The 18,761-nt window shown below is 51.3% G+C and overlaps 1 protein-coding gene across 5 annotated transcripts in view; it reads left to right on the top strand.

Moving 5' to 3' along the window:
- ACTN1 (actinin alpha 1) overlaps positions 1-18,761 on the top strand; it is a 92,970-nt gene that overhangs the window by 25,346 nt on the left and 48,863 nt on the right. The window contains exon 1 of one of the 5 annotated variants that reach the window (XM_054691232.1): positions 7,274-7,331. The exons of 3 other annotated variants lie outside the window; for them this stretch is intronic. In XM_054691232.1, coding sequence (XP_054547207.1) covers positions 7,290-7,331 — 42 coding nt within the window. In that variant the 5' untranslated portion in view covers positions 7,274-7,289. Of the gene's footprint in view, positions 1-7,273; positions 7,332-7,485; positions 7,511-18,761 lie in introns of those variants that run through there. One more of the 5 variants, XM_054691234.1, reaches the window with a different exon arrangement.

The raw sequence follows: 18,761 nt of genomic DNA, 5'->3' as shown, positions 1-18,761 counted from the left end.
GCTTAGTGTGAGTTTTGCAGAGAAGATGTGGCATTCGCAGGGGCCACAGTACAGAAGAGGACAGGGATCTTAGAAATAGTGGGTGGGGGGTTGAGTTTGGTGGGGAAGGCAGTAGGGGAGCCACAGCGGGTCCAGTGACATCTGAATGGACCTACGTATTGGTACAGAGGTGGAATGTAACTTGGAACTAAGAATTAAGAAAAAGGTTCCTCGGGGCACTTCATCTAGTGGCCCAGAAAAGATGAAAATTCCAGTCAATACAACTAAACAGGAATACTTTTAAAAAGGAAAAACAGTCCTTTTAGGGTAAGATTCTAGTTGCGTAAGTGAAAGTACCCATCTGAAGGCCTGGCGGATCAGTGCTGCCTGTGGTTTGGTATCATACTCATTCATGGAGCAAAAGCTTAAATGTTCATACCCTTTCGCCTGGTAACTCCAACCCCTAGGGTTGTGTTATAAGGAAATTGTCCCCCTGAAACAGAAATGCTTAAGACTATTTTCTGTGCTATAGATAAGAACAAAAATGGGGGATTGCTTCCATGTCTAGTGTTGGGGGAGGAATTAAGGCATCCTGATGCACCTTAGTGATGGAACATTTTCAGCCTTTAAGATGATAATTAGGAAGATTGTACAGGAAAAATATGTTCCACAGACTGTTGGCAGTGGAACTCTTTGTAGTATATACATTATAATTAGTTGTAACTGTAAAACCAGTGTAAATGGGAAGACAGTATACTAAAATAAAAATGGCTGTGTTAAGGTTGTAGGGTTAACTACTTAAGAGTATTTAAATTTCATAGCAAGCCAGGAATTTTCTCTCTGAAACACTATTCCTCTCCATATAGTTTTTTTGCTGTACCTGTCCGTCTTCTTGAGAGTTGCTGGCTGTTAGAGATTGAACTCTCCTGAGCATGCTCAGTGTGTGCTATGCACTGTGGGGTGGGCCTGTGTGAACGTGGGTGCCTGAGCTTAAGGGTGTGTGTCCCTTTGTTGCAGAGACAAAATGTGCCTCTGCTGGACCAGCCAATCAACACTGAGAGCTAAATGTGGCCCTGAAATGGGTGGGGGCATGGAGAGGTGTGAGGGGGTGGTGGTAGATCTGGGTCTTCAGCCATGATGGGAATGGAGAGCTTTATTTTTTTTAGGACCAGGAGAGCTTTCAGAATACAGGAGCAACTGGCAGCAGGGAAACCTTCAAAGTCCAACCAGAGTGTAGTTTTTTTAAGGTGGGTTCTGTTCAGATCATCAGAGTTTGGAATGAGATCAGAGTTCAGCTAGAAGCCTGTTATCCACCATATTTTCTTGAGACTGGGAACTCAAGTCCAGGAGTCTAGTCTTCCAGGAATCTCTAGAGGTCCCTGGTGTTCAGGCCAGCTCCCTGAGGGACTCCCTACCTGTTGGGTTGCCTGAGGGCAGGCAGCTTTCTTTTTGCTTTCCTGCTCCCCGCACCCCCAGTTGGGCAAATCTGGGGCACAGGAACCAGCCCTGGAAGGCTGCCCTTGGTCCTTCCCGGCTGGTGGTAGAGGAGCAGAGCAGTATTCGTCTCTTGTGGCCTCTCCTATTAAATTTGTCCCGGGCCTGCATGGGTGCCAGATGCTCCTGGGGGGCTGCCCCATCCGCACTTGCCTTTTGGGAACTTTGACATTTTGTTTAAGTGGAGATGTGATTGAGAGCGTGTGAGAGTGAGAACCGGAGGCCCTGGCTCTTTAAGGCTCGGTCTTCAAGTGAGTTTTGGCAGAGGAGACACTGAACATTTAATTTTAGGGCCTCGAGGGGGTGGGGGAAAGTCCCTACCGCATCTGGTTTGTGTTAAGCCCTTCCCTTCAAAAAAGGGCTGTGTTTATGGTTCGAATCCGGCAGAGAAGGGGCAGGAGGGGCGCCACCGCTTCCCCTACTAGGTGTGAGACACAGGGAGAAAGGCTGCCCTTCCTTACGGTCCTCAGACCCCATCCCAAGCTAAATGGTTTGACTTTGAGAAATCCGCAGCATTCATTTTATCCCTGAAGTTAAAGCAGACCATTGCCTTCAAACAGCCTCTAACAGCTGGGCTTTGCCAGGCTGGAGCTTTATCCCTGGTGCCTCGGAACTCCTGGAGTTGGCTGGCTGTCAACTTGGCTTGTCTGAAGTCTGCGGGCCCCGGGTGGGTCAGCGGTGCTGCTGGCTCCAGCAGCTGGCCCCCTCCACCCCCCACCTCCTGGGATGAGGAGCTTGAGACCCAGAGCTGCCCAGCCTGTCAGAGACCAGACACAGGCTCCTCTTGACAGATAGAGAAACTGAGACCCAGCGGGCTGAAGAAACTGGTCCATGGCCACATAGCAAATCAGTGGCAGACTTGGGATTCACACCACACTTCCTGATTCTCAGTTTGGCTTGATGCTCTTTTCGTGGCCCCATATGACTTCCCCTTCTGTCTGCTGTTTGTATTACTCTCCATGTTCTGCACCCTCAAGGCCACTTGGGGAGAGGGGCTGGGTTTTGAAACTTGGTGGCAATGCTCAAGAGGCCGCTGAGTGCCTCGAAGGCTGGGCTGGCTCACCTCTGCTTCCTGGCATTGGTGTCATCCTTGGCATAGGGTGAGAGCTTAGGAAATAGTAAATGAATGCCTGACTGGGTGGCGTGGCCTCAAGGCTGTTGAGGTGCTAGTGTTCCACTTAGAAGCATTACTTCAGGGATGGAGACCAGGCTTGCACAAGTCTCCTGAAGCTGAAAGGTGCCTTGGTGCCCCTCTCTGAATTATAGGTAAGGAAACTGAGGCAAGACCACACAGCTAGTCAGTGGGAACATTGGAAGCAGAACCCAAGTTGGCATCCCTCCTAGTGTGTTCATGTTGGAGCTGAAGGCAGAGAGAGGAAAGGCCCTCCTTGTCCTTGGTGCTTCCCTCCTCCTGGGTCTTCCTGTCTGTCTCCCCCTTCTCTCCTGCTTCCTCTGCCCTTGAGTGAGGACAGTGCGCTGCTTTCACCAGAGCCATATGGGGAAGGGCTGGGCATGTTGAGATGGGACTATGTCATGCCCTGTGCCTTCTTAGAAAGGGAGTGAGGGCAGACTGGCTCATTTCCTTCCAGGGAAACCAAAGTCCTCATCACCCTGGAGTCAGAGCCAGGGGAGGGGCCCCCAGCCCTCCATGACCTCTGGCCGCAGGGCACACGGCCCTCCCGTGGTTTTCATGAAGTGGGTTGCAGGGAGGCCTGGTGCAGCACTGCCGGCCTCCACCCCAAGTATGCCTTTTTTTTTTTTTTTTTAAGATTTATTTATTTATTTATGCAAGCATTGGGTACAGTCAGAAGTGTGGGAGGGCGAGAGAATTCACCAGAGCCAGAGCGGGGAGCAGAGCAGGCAGAAGGACCGAAGCACACTGCTGAGGGGAGCAGCGGGCGGCAGGAGAGGTCTGCGCGCCATGTGGGACCCTCCTCCTGTGGCCAGGGAGCAGCCGGGGATCGAACCGGCACTGCAGAGGCTGCGGGCAGCTTCGCAACCCAGCGCTCAACCGCTGCGCCACCGGGGAGGCCCCATCAAGTATGCCTTGACTGCTTTTATTTCTCATCCTTATGGAGGCTGGGCTGGTGCTGCTGGCAAGGAGGGGTGGGGTAATAGCATTGCCCTCCACCCCCATCCTATGGCATGAGGAGCTCTTAAACCCCCTGATGAGTCAAGGTGGAAACATTCTTGGCTTGTAACTCTTCATTGTCTTTTTTGTTTTATTGTGAAAATATGACACACTTACGGTAAAAAAAAAAAATCCTCATAGGTAACATGGTGATTTTTCTATGCCACTCTTAAAATTGTGCGTGTTTAACTTACATATACATATTTATTGTTTTTGTGTCAAATACACGTAACAAAGATTTACATTTTCACCATTTTAGTGGACAGGTCGTGGCATTCAGCACCTTTATACTGTGGTATGTTGGTCGACCCCCATCTACCTCCAGAGCACTGTCACCTGTCCCTGCTGAAACTGTACCCACTAAATAATAACTCCTCATTCCCTCCTCACCCCGACCCTGGCAGACACATTCTACCTCATTAAAGTCGAATCAAGCGATAATTTGCCCTCTCGTGTCTGACTCATTTTACTTAGCAGAATGTCCTCAAGTGTGTCGGCGCTGTGCACGTGCCAAATCCCTTTCCTTTTTTAGGATTGAGTAATATTCCACTGTATGTGTACTCCAGACTTGGCTTGTCCTTTCATCTGCTGATGGACGTTTGGACTGTTTCCACCTCCTGGCTATTGTGCTTAATACTGCTGTGAACATGAGTCTACAGGCCTCTGCTTGAGTCCCTGCTTTCAATTCTTTTATGTGTGTACTTGGAAGTAGAACTGCTATATTTTATGTTTGCTCTCAGAAACTTTGAGCCCCTGGGTCAGGACCTAGAGCTGAGCTAAGGGTCCTGTCCATCACCTGTTCTTCCTCCTCCCAGGGGCCGGGTCCCTGATAGCTGAGGTAGCTAGCTGCCTGCAGAGCTGCGGGGCCAGTGAGCTGTGCTGCCATACAGCTGGGACCACTGAACTAAAGAGAAGCGCTGCGTCTTCTGGTGGAGAAGGGCCTCTTTGAGCCAGCTCCTTGCCCAATTTTGGCCACAGCTCTGGGAAGGGGTCTGCAGCCTCCCTGGGCAAGGAGAGGAGGGACCCCAGAGCTAGCTGGCCCTCTGTTCCCATTGGCCTTTATTTCTCCCCCCCACTTCTTCCTGCCCAAGGTATTTGTCTCCCAGAGTCACTTTTGGAGGGTTTGGGTGATAGACTTCTGGCCAGTGAGTTACAGAGGCTGAGGTAAAGCTTCCTACCTCCCTTTGGAGAACAGTTCTGTTTCTCATAAATGAGTGAGATCTCCTCTCCTGACCCCTGCTCTCCAAGTCTGCTGGACTGGTGAGCAACTACTGTATCAAGTCGGGCCCTAAATTAACCCTACCCCAGAGCCTCGTAAGGAGCAGGCTGGTTTCTGCCTGCTCACTGGTGCAGCCCTCCACCATGAGCTTCATCGCTTTCCCCTCACCCCCATGGATTTGCCCCTGCTTCCCTCTTGGGTGCTCAGTCTGTGCCTCATTGGAAGGCGAGGTGGGTAGTTACCTGTCAGCTGCACAGAGGCTCTCAGAATGGAGCCATCTCTGATCCTGGTAGCCACTGGTCTAGGACCCTGTACTTAACAGAGGTGCAGTGAGAGCAAACAGATTTTGGGATTTGGTGTTAGGGAACAGGGTTCTGGCTGAGGTCCTGTTTTTCTTTTCTTTTCTTTTGTTTGTTTGTTGGCTTTCTGGGTAACTTCCAAGCCTCGGTTTTTCTGTCTCTAAAATGGGCATCAAAATCTACCTCTTAGGGCCTCCCTGGTGGCATAGGGGTTGGGATGCAACCTATGAAGCTGTCCGCAGCCTCCGCAGCCTCCGCAGCAAGAGTTTGATTCCCCTGCTGGCCAGGGAGATACCCACATGGCACAGCAGACCTCTTCTGACTCGCCTGCTGCTCTCCTCAGCAGTGTATTTTGGTCGGTCCGCCTGTTCTGCTCTCTACTCTGTCTCTGGTGAATCCTCTCACCCCCCCAACACCTCTGGCCTGTACCCCAGCTCTTATATGTATAAATGGATAAATCTTTTTTTAAAAAAAGTCCTTTAAAATCGATCTCTTAAACTTGTTATGAAGAGTAAATATGATAATCAGCACAAAATGCTTAGTAAGTGTCATGGTTGTCAGCTGTTGCCATTATTGGGCCCTACTCCTGAAGTAGGGAGGAGCCACCGGCCACCGGGCCGGGCAAAGACTCATTGCAGGAGGGTTTGGGACGGCCATGGTGCTTTCCCTCTGCTTCTCATTGTCTGGTCCAGGCCAATCTGGAGGAAATTGCTTCCTTTCCACAGAGACAGGAGCTGCTGATCTCTGCTGTGGGCTGACTGCTGCTAAGTGGGGATTAGGTGTTGGTGGGAAGAAGGGGTCCAGGCTACCTTGGGCTTCGTTCCAGATGCAACATATTTTCTGGTCTCAACAGACACTCTTGGAGATCCCCCCACTCCAGCACCAGGCATTCTGGATCACATTCTGCTATTCTGGGTTCCTATTTCTGTTTCTTAGGGGGTCCTACCTGCCTTTCTAGATTGCAGGCTCTGGAACTCCTGTCTTTGGGCCTCCCCGGGTGGCGCAGCAGTTGAGCGCTGGGCTGCGAAGCTGCCTGCAGCCTCTGCAGTGCCAGTTTGATTCCCAGCCATTGGCGAGGGTCCCACATGGCGCGCAGACCTCTCCTGCCGCCCGCTGCTCCCCTCAGCAGTGTACTTCGGTCCTTCTGCCTGCTCTGCTCCCCGCTCTGGCTCTGGTGAATTCTCTTACCCTCCCGCGCTTCTGACTGTACTCAGTGCTTGTATAAATAAATAAATAAATCTCTATAACTCCTGTCCCCCTTCATATTTGGGGACAGAATACAGCAGCCTTGTGGTGTCCTTGTGGTGATGCCCCTTCCTCTGCAGGACAGGATGAGCGGGGCCACCAGTGCATGGGTCACATCCAGGCTTCAGGGGTGGGCATGGGAGAGTGATTCTGGCCTGGAGCTGTCCTTTCCTTCCTGCCGTCCCTGCCGGATGGTCCACCTTGCAAGGCTGTGGGGTGTTGGGAAGGGCCTGACTTTGGAACTGGCAGTTTGGGGGTGAAGGGAAGTTCTGCCATCATACTAGCTGTACTCTTGGGCAGGTCCTTATCCTGAGTGTCAGTTTCTTCATCTGTACAATGAAGAGTTTGTCTTGCAGGGTCATTGCCAGGGACTAAACGAGGTGAGAGAGGCAAACCACCCAGGCTGGCCTCCTGCTCCTGAGGGGCGAAGTGGGAGCAGATATTGTTATTCTGTGAGTGTGCACAAAGCCAAGGAGTATTTTCAGTAAACCCCTTTTTCTTTTCTGCACAAAAGGTAAAAGACTTCCTGTGCATTTCTTGAGCCCAGAGTCGTCCAAACTTGTCTGATTATAGTGCACAGAGTACTTTTACTTGTTAAAATACTGATCCCCAGGCTCTACTCCAGAACTCCTGAACCAGAACGGCAGTTGTCGGGGTGGATCTATCTTTTCAACATGTCTTAAAATTTGACCTGTTTGGGAACTATTGCTTCGGTCGGATCACTCTTTCACTGGCTGTATTGTTTTGCTCTTCACAAGACCCCACAGAGGCCAGTGCGGGAAGGTGTGGCCCCTATAATAAGCAGATTTTATAGGTGACTTTAGGACCTGAGGTCCTCAGCTCCCTTCTCGTGAATGAGAATTAGAATTCAGATTCCCCCAGTGCTGTGCATCCATTGTGCCTGCAAACATTCCATGGAATCATGTGGAAGGTAGAGGATGGAAACTTATGGAGCGATAGAAAGGTGTGTGACAAGCTCGCCTGGTGGCAGAGGGGGTACTGTGGCGCCCTTCTGCTGTCTGCTGGGTGGGGAAGCTAGCAAATTTTATGACATATTGAAAACACAGAGGGGTGGTGTTGGGGAGGGAGTCTGAGGCCTGATCCTGCCCGAATGCTTTCCTAGGTGTGCCTTCTGAAAACCAGGTGAGTGTGCCAAGCCTTGGGCTTCTTCTGGAGGCACCAGGAATCAGCAGGTGTTGTGCAAGGAGTTAGGGAGGCAGTGTGGGCCAGGCAGACGAGGCTTGACCACCTACCAGTGCCATTGGTGGTGTCCTGGAAGTCCCCTCTCACTTCCCTCATCATGGTCAGATCTGGGAAGCCTTCTGGAAGTACCAGCAGGTTTGGCTCCCCTGTTCAGCTGGGGGAAGGCAGAGTATGTGGGGTGCGGGAATGGGTATTGCCAGGTCAGCCAGCCATACCGGGCACAGGGGCGCACTGTCTCTCCTGTGTCTTTGTTGCAGAGTTGGCCTGATCCATTAAAGAAATGCCCTTTTAGGTCCTTCTATACCATCCCTTTCTTAAGGGGGTCTTAGTGATGACTTCAATCTGACTTGCTCCATGTTTTGGTGGAGAGGTTTGGGGATGGTGGGAGAGAGACGCTGGTTGCATTAGGGCAGTCCTACCAAGTCCAGGTTGTTTGCCCTGACTGAACAGCACAATTATGGGGGTGAGGGGTTCAGGAACTGCCTGTGCAGAGCTTCACCCCCAGGGGGTGATCTGACTGGACTGAGGCAGCCTACTGGGCAGAGAGAGTAGGGAAGCCACACTCTGGAGGGGTGATGTGACCTGCTGCTGGGTGGTCGGGAGTGAGGAGATCCAGGCTGAACTAATCTGGGGTTAGAAGAATGGACTCTGGCCCCAGTGCCAATCCCCCATCTATTGTTTGAGGTGACCTTGAACAACTTTGTGAGCCTCTCTGTGTATCAATCTTCCCTCTGTAAAACGGGCTTAATGATAGCACCTACTTATTGGGTAGTTGGGAGGAATCTTTGTGTTCATACGCACTTGGCAGCGAGGGCTGGGAGGGTGTCCCGGGCTTTGAAGTCCTTCTGCTCTGACCTTTACACTGTCAGGCTGAGGACCTTCTTTTGTGACCTTGTGAGCTGCTGCAGCCGTCTGGATGGGCAGGGGAGCTTGACGCCAGGGGTGCCAGGTTTTAATGGATGGCACCTTCATCCCTTCTGCTGGCTCATGTCCGAGCCCTGGGTGACCTCTCTCCTTCCATGACACCCCCTCCCCCCATCTTCTGTGTTGGCTGTTGTCATAGAGTCTCCTAACTAGTCCCTGCTGCGTTCTTGGCCACCCTGTTTGCTCTTCACGCTGCAATTAGCAGTCTCTTTCTAAAATGCAGGTGTAATTATGTGTAAACTAACACCTGATTCCCCCACCCCCACTCCTACCAGTCAGCTGAAATCAAACTGCACCTCTTTGGAGGCTTCCTCATTCTCAGGAGTAACCATCCTGTAGCCTGGGACCTGCAGTGGCTGGCACCCCTCTCTGCACCGGCCTCGTGGCCCCCTCCACGGTGTGAGCCGACCTTCATGTCCTTTTCCCTTGGCCTGTGATAGTAGTTGCCTCTGCTTGGGTGGCACCACCCTCCTCACACCCCCAACCCCACATACAAGTGGAGGGCGACCGTCTAGGTCTGGCACCCATTGTCCTGAAGCAATTATTAATAGTACCTCCTTTTATTTTCATGTTTTAGAAAGATTTATTTATGCATACAAGAACTGGGGTACAGGCCAGAGGTGTGGGGGGCGGGGTGTGAGGATTCACCAGAGACAGAGTGGAGAGCAGAACAGGCAGATTGACTGAAATATACTGCTGAGGGGAGCAGCAGGCGAGATAAGAGGTCTGCCGTGCCATGGGGGTCACCTCCCTGGCCGGGGATCAAACTCATGCTGCAGTGGCTGTGGACAGCTTCATAGCGCTGTGTCTTAATGCCTTGTGACACCAGGGAGGCCCCTCCTTTTATTTTCAAATACCCCAGTTTGGGTGATAAATTATGTGGGACCCTTCACATTTACAGTCTTTCCATCTAAAGTTCCTAAGCTTTAAGAATTCACAGATTTTTGGGCCTCCCCGGTGGCGCAGCGGTTGAGCGCTGGGTTGCGAGGCTGCCCACAGCCTCCGCAGCGCCGGTTCAATCCCCGGCTGCTCCCCGGCTGCTCCCTGGCTGCTCCCCGGCTGCTCCCCGGCCACATGGCGCGCAGACCTCTCCTGCTGCCCGCTGCTCCCCTCAGCAGTGCACCTTGGTCCTTCTGCCTGCTCTGCTCCCCGCTCTGGCTCTGGTGAATTCTCTCACCCTCCCACACTTCTGACTGTACCCAGTGCTTGTATGAACAAACAAACAAATAAATAAATAAATCTTTGGAAAAAAAAAAAAAAAAAAGAATTCACAGATTTTTTCAGAGTGCTGGTCACACACCCACCTGCCTTGAGTCAGGGGAGCACCTTGTCTTAGTCTAGTGCCTTCCAGAACTCTTCATAGATGCATTTATCTTAGTTTGCAAACACACATTCATTTGTATGTGTCTTTGATTAGCATTTGTCTCCCCTCTTAGACTGAAGACTCCTTAATTTAGGGACTTGATCTTTTTTTTGCCCATCACGTGACGTAGTGTTCAGTAGGAGTTTACTGAATGAATGCATGAGACGGCTGCAGCTCACTGCCACGGCAGGCCTGCAGCCTGGGTGAGTCTTGGGAGAATGTGCAGTGGCCTGCCGTGAGGGAGGCTGCTCACCTCAGGCCAGCCCAGGCCTGAACAAGTTGGTTGCCCCTACTGGGGCATACACACCGCCTGACTTGGCTACCCCTTTCATTTATTCATGGCCTCCCTCAATGGGCTTTGTGTTTGGACAGCTAAAAGAGACAAGAGTTCAAACCCTCTTTCCACCACCCCAAAACCAAGATACAGAAGAAAAACACGCCCAACTTATTCTGCATCCCCAGGGAGCCAGAAAGTCCAAGACCTTCTCTCATGGCTGGATGTGAGTGCAGGAGTTGATTCTCAGTCCAGTGTCCTGGGCTGCCCTTAAGCTCCCCCCAATCCCAATCCAGGCCAAGGCCCAGTCTGGGGACAGCTGCATAGGTTCTGTTGTGCTCCACACTGAGTCTGGGCGGGTGCAGGATGGTGTGCAGAGCTGGAAGGTTGGGCGGGTAGTGCGCTGAGTCCTCATTATTCCCTAGCCTGAGCAGAGGTGGAAACCTTACCTGGGAAAGGCTCAGTCCCAGGTTAGAGGAAAGGGCTCAGGTGTTGGTGTCCTGTAGACTCCAGTTCAAATCTCACTAGCCTTGTGACTCAGAGGTTGCTTCTTAACACCTCACTCTGTTTCCTCCTATGTGAGGATTGTTGATGGGATCTATGGAGATGGTGTGTGCCCTCCTGAGTGATGACAGTGATAGCCAACATCTTCCAGCAACTCTAGGGTTCTGTTCTCAGGCCTCCCTGAGGTCCACTTTGCCTTCAGTGTCCCCGTGTTTAAGGGTGTAACAGTACTTCCCTCACAAACAAGGTTTGGGGGAGGCTTTGGTGCTGTGGACTGTCCTTGCTTTCAGCAGCCCCTCACCCTGCACTGTTTTTGAGAGTTCAGCCCGGTACTCGAGTCAGAGCAGGTGTGGGTCTTTGGGTTTCCAGGATTGCTGTGAATAAACCCACAGGAAGAAACCTTGCTACCTGCCCCTTCCAGCCAGATCTGCCTGCAGCCTCACTTCTCTCACCCTTATGAAAATGTGAACGTTTCCATAGACACATTCCTATTCCTCAGCCTCTTGCTTCCTGCCACTCCCTTCCCTCCCTGTCCCTTGAGCTGGCTGGCCATGAGGGGTGCTGGCCTGCAGTGCTGTGCTGAGCTGTGGGCACCCCAGACTGACAGGTGTGGTGCACAGGCTGGGGGGGGGCAGGGGTGGCACCTTCCATGGCCCACAGGTTGCCTGTGACTCCTTAATAAAGAGGTTTTGAGGTTTCTGTGCTGCTTTTTCATATACTGATGTGTGTTTGTATTTTGGGAGAAGAAACTGCTTTCCTGGATCTCAGATAAAGAGAATTGACTTAGTTAAGCCCTTAGTTCATGGCCCACTGTCATCATAGTTCCATGCCAAGCCACTTGGTGTCCATCCTGTTTCACTCCAGTCACCCCACCATGGACGTCGATGGTCTCCAGGTCCTCCCCTGCCAACCACACAGATCACAGATGGCGAGCTTTCTTCCTCCCACACGTCCCTGTGTTCACTGAGTGGAATTTCTTTGGGAGAGAGTTTCCTGGCCAGGGGATTTCTGGGTCCTGGGGTTGATGCACAGTGCAGTGCTGGATTGTTCTCCATCCATCTGCTCTGGATCCCGCCACCCTCCACGTACTGCTTCCCTAACCCCGCACGCATCTGGTGTAATCACCTTCCTAACTGTTCACCAGTCTGTTAGGTACAAAGGGAGAAATCATTGTTTGAATAGCATGTGAGGAGGAAGTCTTAGTGCCAAGCCTCCTCTCCCCCTTCCTCCCTCTGCACTCCTGGAACCAGAAACTTCCTCTTAGGCGGCTATTGAGTCCCACGGAGTCCTCTGCAGAGAGCCTGCAGAGGTAGCAGAGAACTGTGTTCGGGCTCTTAATAGCAACCTCCTGGGGTGCAAGCCACTGGTGTGATGCTTCCACAGTTGTTTCTGTCCTACCTGCTTTCTGCCTGTGTGTTTGTGTGTGTGTGTGTGTGTGTGTGTGTGTATGTGTGCACGCATGCGTGCGCGCGGAGTGTCTCAAGCATCCCAAAGGCTCTGGGTTCTCTGGAGCTTTGGGCTTTCCCTGCGGAAGTCATGTTTCTATCTGCCTTTGGAGTGAGGTCATATGGCTACTGGGTGGTCATCCCTGGGTGGGGGTGTAGGGTCTGGACCAGACTGGCGCTGAGGCCCTATTGAACTGCGTCCTTGATGGGGTCCAGGAGTCTAGGGCTAGGGGCACAGCACCTCTGGAGCATGCTGACCCAAACTTGGAAACACTCTGGGCACCATCATCCCTGTGTGGTGCCAGGTGACCACTCAGTATGCACGGGCACCCCACGGTCCCTGAGTACTGCCCTGTTGTCTCCTTCAGTGAGCACCTCTTTTCTTGTACTGTAGACACTATTCACTGCTTGTTCTGTTAGGCTCCTTGCATATTAGCTCACTGAAACCTCTTAAGAACCCAGTGAGAAAGGTCACAAAGAGGTCAAGAACTTGCTCAGGGCCCAGAGTTAGTAAGCGACTGTGGGGTGCCCGTGCATATGGAGTGGTCACCTGGCACCATGCAGGGTTGATGGTGCCAGATGAACCCAGGCATGTTGCACCCAAACCCATCCTCTTAGCTGCTAAGTGCCTAGCCTTTTGTGTGTTCTCCAGACCAGCAGCAGCACGTGGCACCTTGGAGGTCAGAATTCTGGCCTGTGCACAAGGAGATGCCTCAAGAGGCCTGGGGTTGGACTGTGTGACAAGTAGGAATGGAAGCTGCAGACTGTTTTAGGGGCACAAAGAAGAGCCGGAAAAATCTTTTTTTTTTTTTTTTTTTTTAAGATTTATTTGTTTATGCGTACAAGAACTGGGGTACAGGCCAGAGGTGCAGGAGGTGAGAGAATTCACCACAGAGTAGGGAGCAGAACAGGCGAATCAACTGAAATACACTGCTGAGGGGAGCAGTGGGCGAGTCAGGAGAGGTCTGCTGTGCTGTGTGGGTAGCTCCCATGCCGCCCGGGGGATGGAACTCATGCTGTAGAGGCTGTGGACAGCTTCACAGTGCTGTGCTTGCACAACCAGGGAGGCCCCAGAAAAATCTTTATCCAAGTCCTATCTCTTTCATTCTTGCAAATTTGTAGTATGTGGTCTGGCTTCTGGAGAGGACCCTACACAGAGAGCTTGGAGTCTAGGCAGCCTCCTTGTTCGTGGTCAGCAAAACACACTCAGCAGAAAATGACCCTGGAGAGGAAGGCAGTTAATTGGAGCTTTGCTTTTTGAGCACCGACTTTAAGCATTGTGCTATTTAATTCTTACCACAACCCCAGGAGGGGTTGGTTTGAGCCTTCCCGTCCTACAGACAAGGCCATCGATGCTTCAGACCATACAGTTGAGGGTCAACTCTTCAGCTACTTGGAGGAGTCCAGCCAGGCTCCAGCCAGTCAAGTCACAGATGCCCGTGTTTTCTGAATACAGGCTGAGCCAAATTCCCATCCACTGGGGGACAGCTCTCAGCACCTGTGCCAGAAAAACCAAATGACCTCACTTTGGGTCACTTTCCTTTTTTGGGGAAGGAATGTATGGGCCACTTCTGTGAGTTGTGACACATGGAAGCTGGTGTGCAGTGTGATCTGTGGGGGGCAGAATTGGACTCCAGGCTGTGGGGGCCTGTGATTGGCAGGACCAAATTTGGGGTCAGCAGTTAGAAGGCTGTCCTCATACTGGCTTGGTGGGGGTGCTGCTGCCCTGCCGTGGGCTGGTGTGAGTGTGCTGGGGAGATGGCAGCTGACCTTTGCTGGTTAAGCAGATACCCTGGGACATGACCTGCTATGTAGGTGACCACTTCCTGGAGAGGCATCGACAAGGCCAGTGGCATCTGAGGCCCACAGTTCTGGCCTGGCTCAAGGGCTCCAGACCCTCCCACCCTGAAGTCCTCAATGCAACTTACTTACTAGCCCCTGTTCAGTAGCTGAGTAGCTCAAGTACTTCTGGAGCTGCAGGCCCTGGAGCTCAGGGCCTGCCCTGAGACTGGTCTCTAGCTAATGGGCTGAATGGGAAGAAATAAAGTAAAATAACACCTTAATAATAGGTTTAGTGGGGTCCTGGAACATTTTAGTGTGTGTGTTTTTAAATAGCTTTATTGAGATACAATTCACATGCCAAGAATTCACTGATTTAAAGTGTACAATTTACTGGTTTTTGGTATATTCATAGCTATGTGCAACCCTCATTACAGTCAATTTTAGAATGTTTTCATCACCTCAAAAAGAAACCCAGCACCCTTAGCCATCACCCCTTTTCTCCCCCTCTACCAGCCTTAAGCGCCCACACTGCTCTACTTTCTGTTTCTGAAGATGGATTTTTGCTTTTTTAATAGCCAGTGAGACTTAATCTGTGTCTGGCACTGGAAAAGCCCTTTGAGTTTGCTCCACAGTCCTCCCTCACAACAACTGCATGGAGTGGACACTGATTCCTGTCTTTGTGTTACTGATGTTGAGGCCCAGGCCCTGTGAACCCGGATACAAAGGCCCTGTTGGCAGAGCCTGCCTGTAGCCGCACCTGTACTGTAGACTGTGGTCCTAGGGAGGGGAGCCTGTGAAGGTGGCAGATTAGTGGGGGCAGCTAACTCGTTGGCCAGGAGCTAAGGGCCAGCCAGTGCTCTGACTTTTAAAACTGCTCTGAATTCTTTCAGGAACCCACAGTTTCCGCAGACCTGCACCAGCAGGAGGTGCTGAGATCCCAGGCCAAGGTGTACCACCTGAGGGTCTTGGCTTGAAGGGGGGCCTGGGGAGCCCTTTCCAACCCGAACATGCTCATTTGGTCACGCAGCCTTCCAGATGAGCCATTTGGGTCCCTGGAACCTTGGCTGTCTCTGAGCTACTGGTGCTGTTTCTCCCCAGATGTGGGTGGCAGGTGGGCATAAACCAGGGCACAAAGGCAGTTACCTCACCCCCTCCCATCCTGACTGCGAGGCTGGTCTCAGCATTTCCTCATTGTAGGAAAAAAAATAAGAGGACCTCTTTCTACCATGAAACACTCTGTGAATGATTAACCCTGATTAAATAGAAAGAATGGGAAGTGAGGGCATTATGACTGAGTTTTATTGTGCTCCTGCCCTGTTCTGGGCATCCAGCTGGAGGTTTTTGTTTCTGTTGCCCTCACCTTGACAAGAACCCTGCAAAATGGTGATGTAGCCCCACTTTCAGGTGGAGGCCCACCCTGGTTCATTAAGGCCACATGGACAGTGAGTGACAAAGGCTGGCCAGATTGACATTTTTTTTTTTTTAAGATTTATTCATTTATTTATACAAGCACTGGTATAGTCAGAAGTGTGGGAGGGTGAGAGAATTCACCAGAGCCAGAGGGGAGAGCAGAGCAGGCAGATTGACAAAGTGACGAAGTACACTGCTGAGGGGAGCAGCGGGCGACAGGAGAGGTCTGCGCGCCATGTGGGACCCTCGCCCAGCGGCCGGGGATCGAACTGGCGCTGCAGAGGCTGCGGGCAGCTTCGCAGCCCAGCACTCAACCACTGCGCCACCAGGGGAGGCCCAGATCGACATTTTTAAGAAGCATCAGTCCCGGAATACTTTGAAGGACTTAAGTTCTAATTTGGTCTCTTCTCATTCTGTGCGTTTGTGGTTTTACAGAGGGGGCATCCTGAGGCTGAGGTTGACCCCTGCCCAAAGAGACACAGCTAGTGAGAGGTACAGGCTTGGACTGAAGACCCAGCTCCAGTGTCCAGCTCCCTTGGCCCCCGGCTACTGCACGCTTGGTTTCAGGACCCTAATGTAGCTCGAGGGGCGGGTTGTTTAACAGGTGCCCTTTCTGAGCAGCGGAAACAGCCTGGTGGTTCCACTTTTTCAGCAACCACTCCCAGGTGGGTGGAAAGTAAATAGATCTGGGTGGAGATGTTCTCGAGGACTCTGCTTTTCATCTCCGAATGAACCAGCTGACAGTTTGCTTTGAAAGGCTGGCAGTCGGCCCTCGATAAGTTAACCAGATACCCTTATTTACGTTACCAGAACACTGGGCATCTGAGATCACTTCTGGGCAGCACTTTGCTTAGTTAAACCACCCAGGGCCCATGCCCTGGCCCCAGATTGGCCTTGGGGGGGAGCAGAGGGACTCAAAGGTGGCCTGAGGGACAGAGAATGCTCCTTGCTGCTCTGCAGCCACCTCCCTGCACAGCAGGTGCTGCACTCCATCCTGCGTGCACCTGTTGGCTGGGCCTCTCAGGGTCCCTGCCCTGATGCTCCCACACCATGGCCAAGCTCCCAGTGGCAGTTGCTGGCTGTGCTGGCAGCGATAGCTGGGTGCCTGCCTGGAGGAGTGGGGGCTGGGGGTGCTGTTGAGCTGAATTTTGACTTGATGAGTCTAGATCAGAGTCCTGGTTGGTCTCCTAGAATGAGGAGAAGCCAGCTTGTTTGGGGTTTTTCTGGTACCAGTTGGCTGGAGGGGAGCAGTCCCCACTCTTCACCTCCCCTCACAATTGACAGTTTGCTGTCTAATTATTGGGGTCGATGTGTGTGTGCGTGATTGCTGTTTATTCTCATTCTGGTCTCTCACTGTGACTTTTCAAAATACAATACTACACTGATAAAGCTATAAAGTTTTCCAGAACCCTTTCTCTAGCTAGTATGTTCTTTGAGTCTCTTACTAATTCTTAAAGTAGATGGGATGATTTTTCTTGTTTTATTTGGAAGCATTCATTTTTCACTTGATAGTACATGAGCACTGACTCTCTCTGCCCTCCAAAAAAAAAATCCCAGAGAAAAGGAAATTCCCTCTATCCCACCCCAGAGGACTGACTTAACAAACAAATGCCCACACTTCCAGACAGACTTTTCTTATATTTGCATAGCCTTTTTTTTTTTTTTAAATAGATAATGACTGCACTTGGCACAGAAATCCTCAAGAAACAAAAGGGTATTCTGTGAAAAGCAAATAAATGTCCTGCCTCTCTTGTGTGCCTTCCAGGCATATACTGGCACAAAGCTTTCAGCGGACCCTCCATTAAACTAATAACAGGTGTCTGGTTATGAGGGCTGGGAGCTGGCAGACCAGAGATGGAAACTCTGATCCAGGCCATGGATATGAAGGCCTCTGTGGAATCTACTGGCTCCCTTCGATGGAGCAGAGCCCACCTGTCGGAATCGACCCATACACAGGGCCAGATGTTTGTCCCTGGGTGCTCTCTTTGCCTGTATCTTAACTAGGTGCATTTGGATGGAGAAGTTGCTGGGCTTTGGCCTATAAGGCTTGAGGGTATGTTTGGGTTATATAGTTGGAAAGGTTGAGGTGACTTACCCGGGGGTCACCCAGGGCAGAGCCCAGATTTCCTGACCCCTGCGCTCCAAACAATAACTCCCCTGAGGTGAGCCCTGGCTGGGCTGGAGTGCCCCCTCCCAAGGGCCACGGGAAGGATATGCCTGAGAGAGGTGTGGCCAGCACGTGAGGCCGGGACCTAGTGGCCCTCTCATTTGGCTGCAGGTGGGTTATCTTGTTTACTCTGCTGCTTGACCAATAGCAGAAGCACCTTTGCCAGTGGAGACTGCTCTGAGGTCAGCCAAGAGTGACAGGCCTGGGTTGGGCCTTAGGGCCAGTAAATATTAAGAAGGCGAATGCCAGTGGGGAGGAAGCACAGGGAGGGAGTAGGTGGTTAACAACCCGGCAAGGGAAGAAGGAAAAATCACTAGCAATTTAATTACTGGAGCACAGGCACTGTTTGCATTCTGATGTTTTGTTTCAGTTATTTTTTTTTTAATGTTTATATGCACAAATAACTTTGTATCCAGCTTTTCTGTTAGTGACATCTTTCCCATAATAATATATGGTTTCAGAACCCATCATTTTGACCATGTATATGGTTTGACCAATATATGGTTTCAGATTTCTAATTTTTTTCTCTCAAGTGATGCTGCCAAGGATGTTTTCATGTTTATGGATTTTGCTTTATTTTGAGCTGTGTACCCAGGAGTTGGGTGCACAGCTGACTTTTGCGATGTTTTAATCCACAAAGCATAGCGGTATGCATGCACAGGTATGCGTGGTACGTCTAATCAAAGTCCCTTGTGACAGGTATCGTCCTTAAGCAAGCCCAAATGACGGGTGTCCCCACATCCCCTCGTAGCGGGGAATTTGCTGCCAGATTCCCTGGTGGCTGCTGTTAGGAGAGCTGACTGCTGGGCACAGCTGTCTGCTGAGCGCCGTGCCCACTGGGGTACTGGGTGTGTAACTCTTTGTGAGGAGACTTAGAAAGATTTTATGTTTTCCCATCATGGAACCAGGGACCCTCTGGGTCTTAATGCCTATTTAGCCTGCTGACATCTTTTTGGGGGCCTGTGGGATGTCTTATTCTCAGATCATATTAGTCTTTAAAAACTAGAGGATTCCCATGAAGTCTAGACTTCTGGCTCCTCTTCTTTGGAAATCTGTCCACGTGGAGCGGGAGAGGCTTCTCCTGGGCCTCCTACTCCTGCCTGAGACTGAAGCTGGCTTGCAGTTGTCACTTACCAGCTTGTACCCCTGCAACTGTTTCTCTGTCCCTATGTTGCTCTCTCCTGGGTGGAAAAACAAAAGGATAGCTTGAGAGAACCTGTTTCAAGAAAAAAGCATAAGCCTCCAGGGAGGGAAAGGCAGACCTGACTTGTTTGTCTTACGCTTGCCCTTTTTGCTCATTTATTAAATCTCTTTCTACCTTA

The sequence above is a fragment of the Talpa occidentalis genome, unplaced genomic scaffold, assembly GCF_014898055.3.
Source record: "Talpa occidentalis isolate TD23 unplaced genomic scaffold, MPIMG_talOcc4v2.1 talOcc4.11, whole genome shotgun sequence".
Classification (NCBI taxonomy): domain Eukaryota; kingdom Metazoa; phylum Chordata; class Mammalia; order Eulipotyphla; family Talpidae; genus Talpa; species Talpa occidentalis.
The sequence above is the reverse complement of the archived record's forward strand: the minus strand, read 5'-3'. Positions and strand labels throughout refer to the sequence as shown.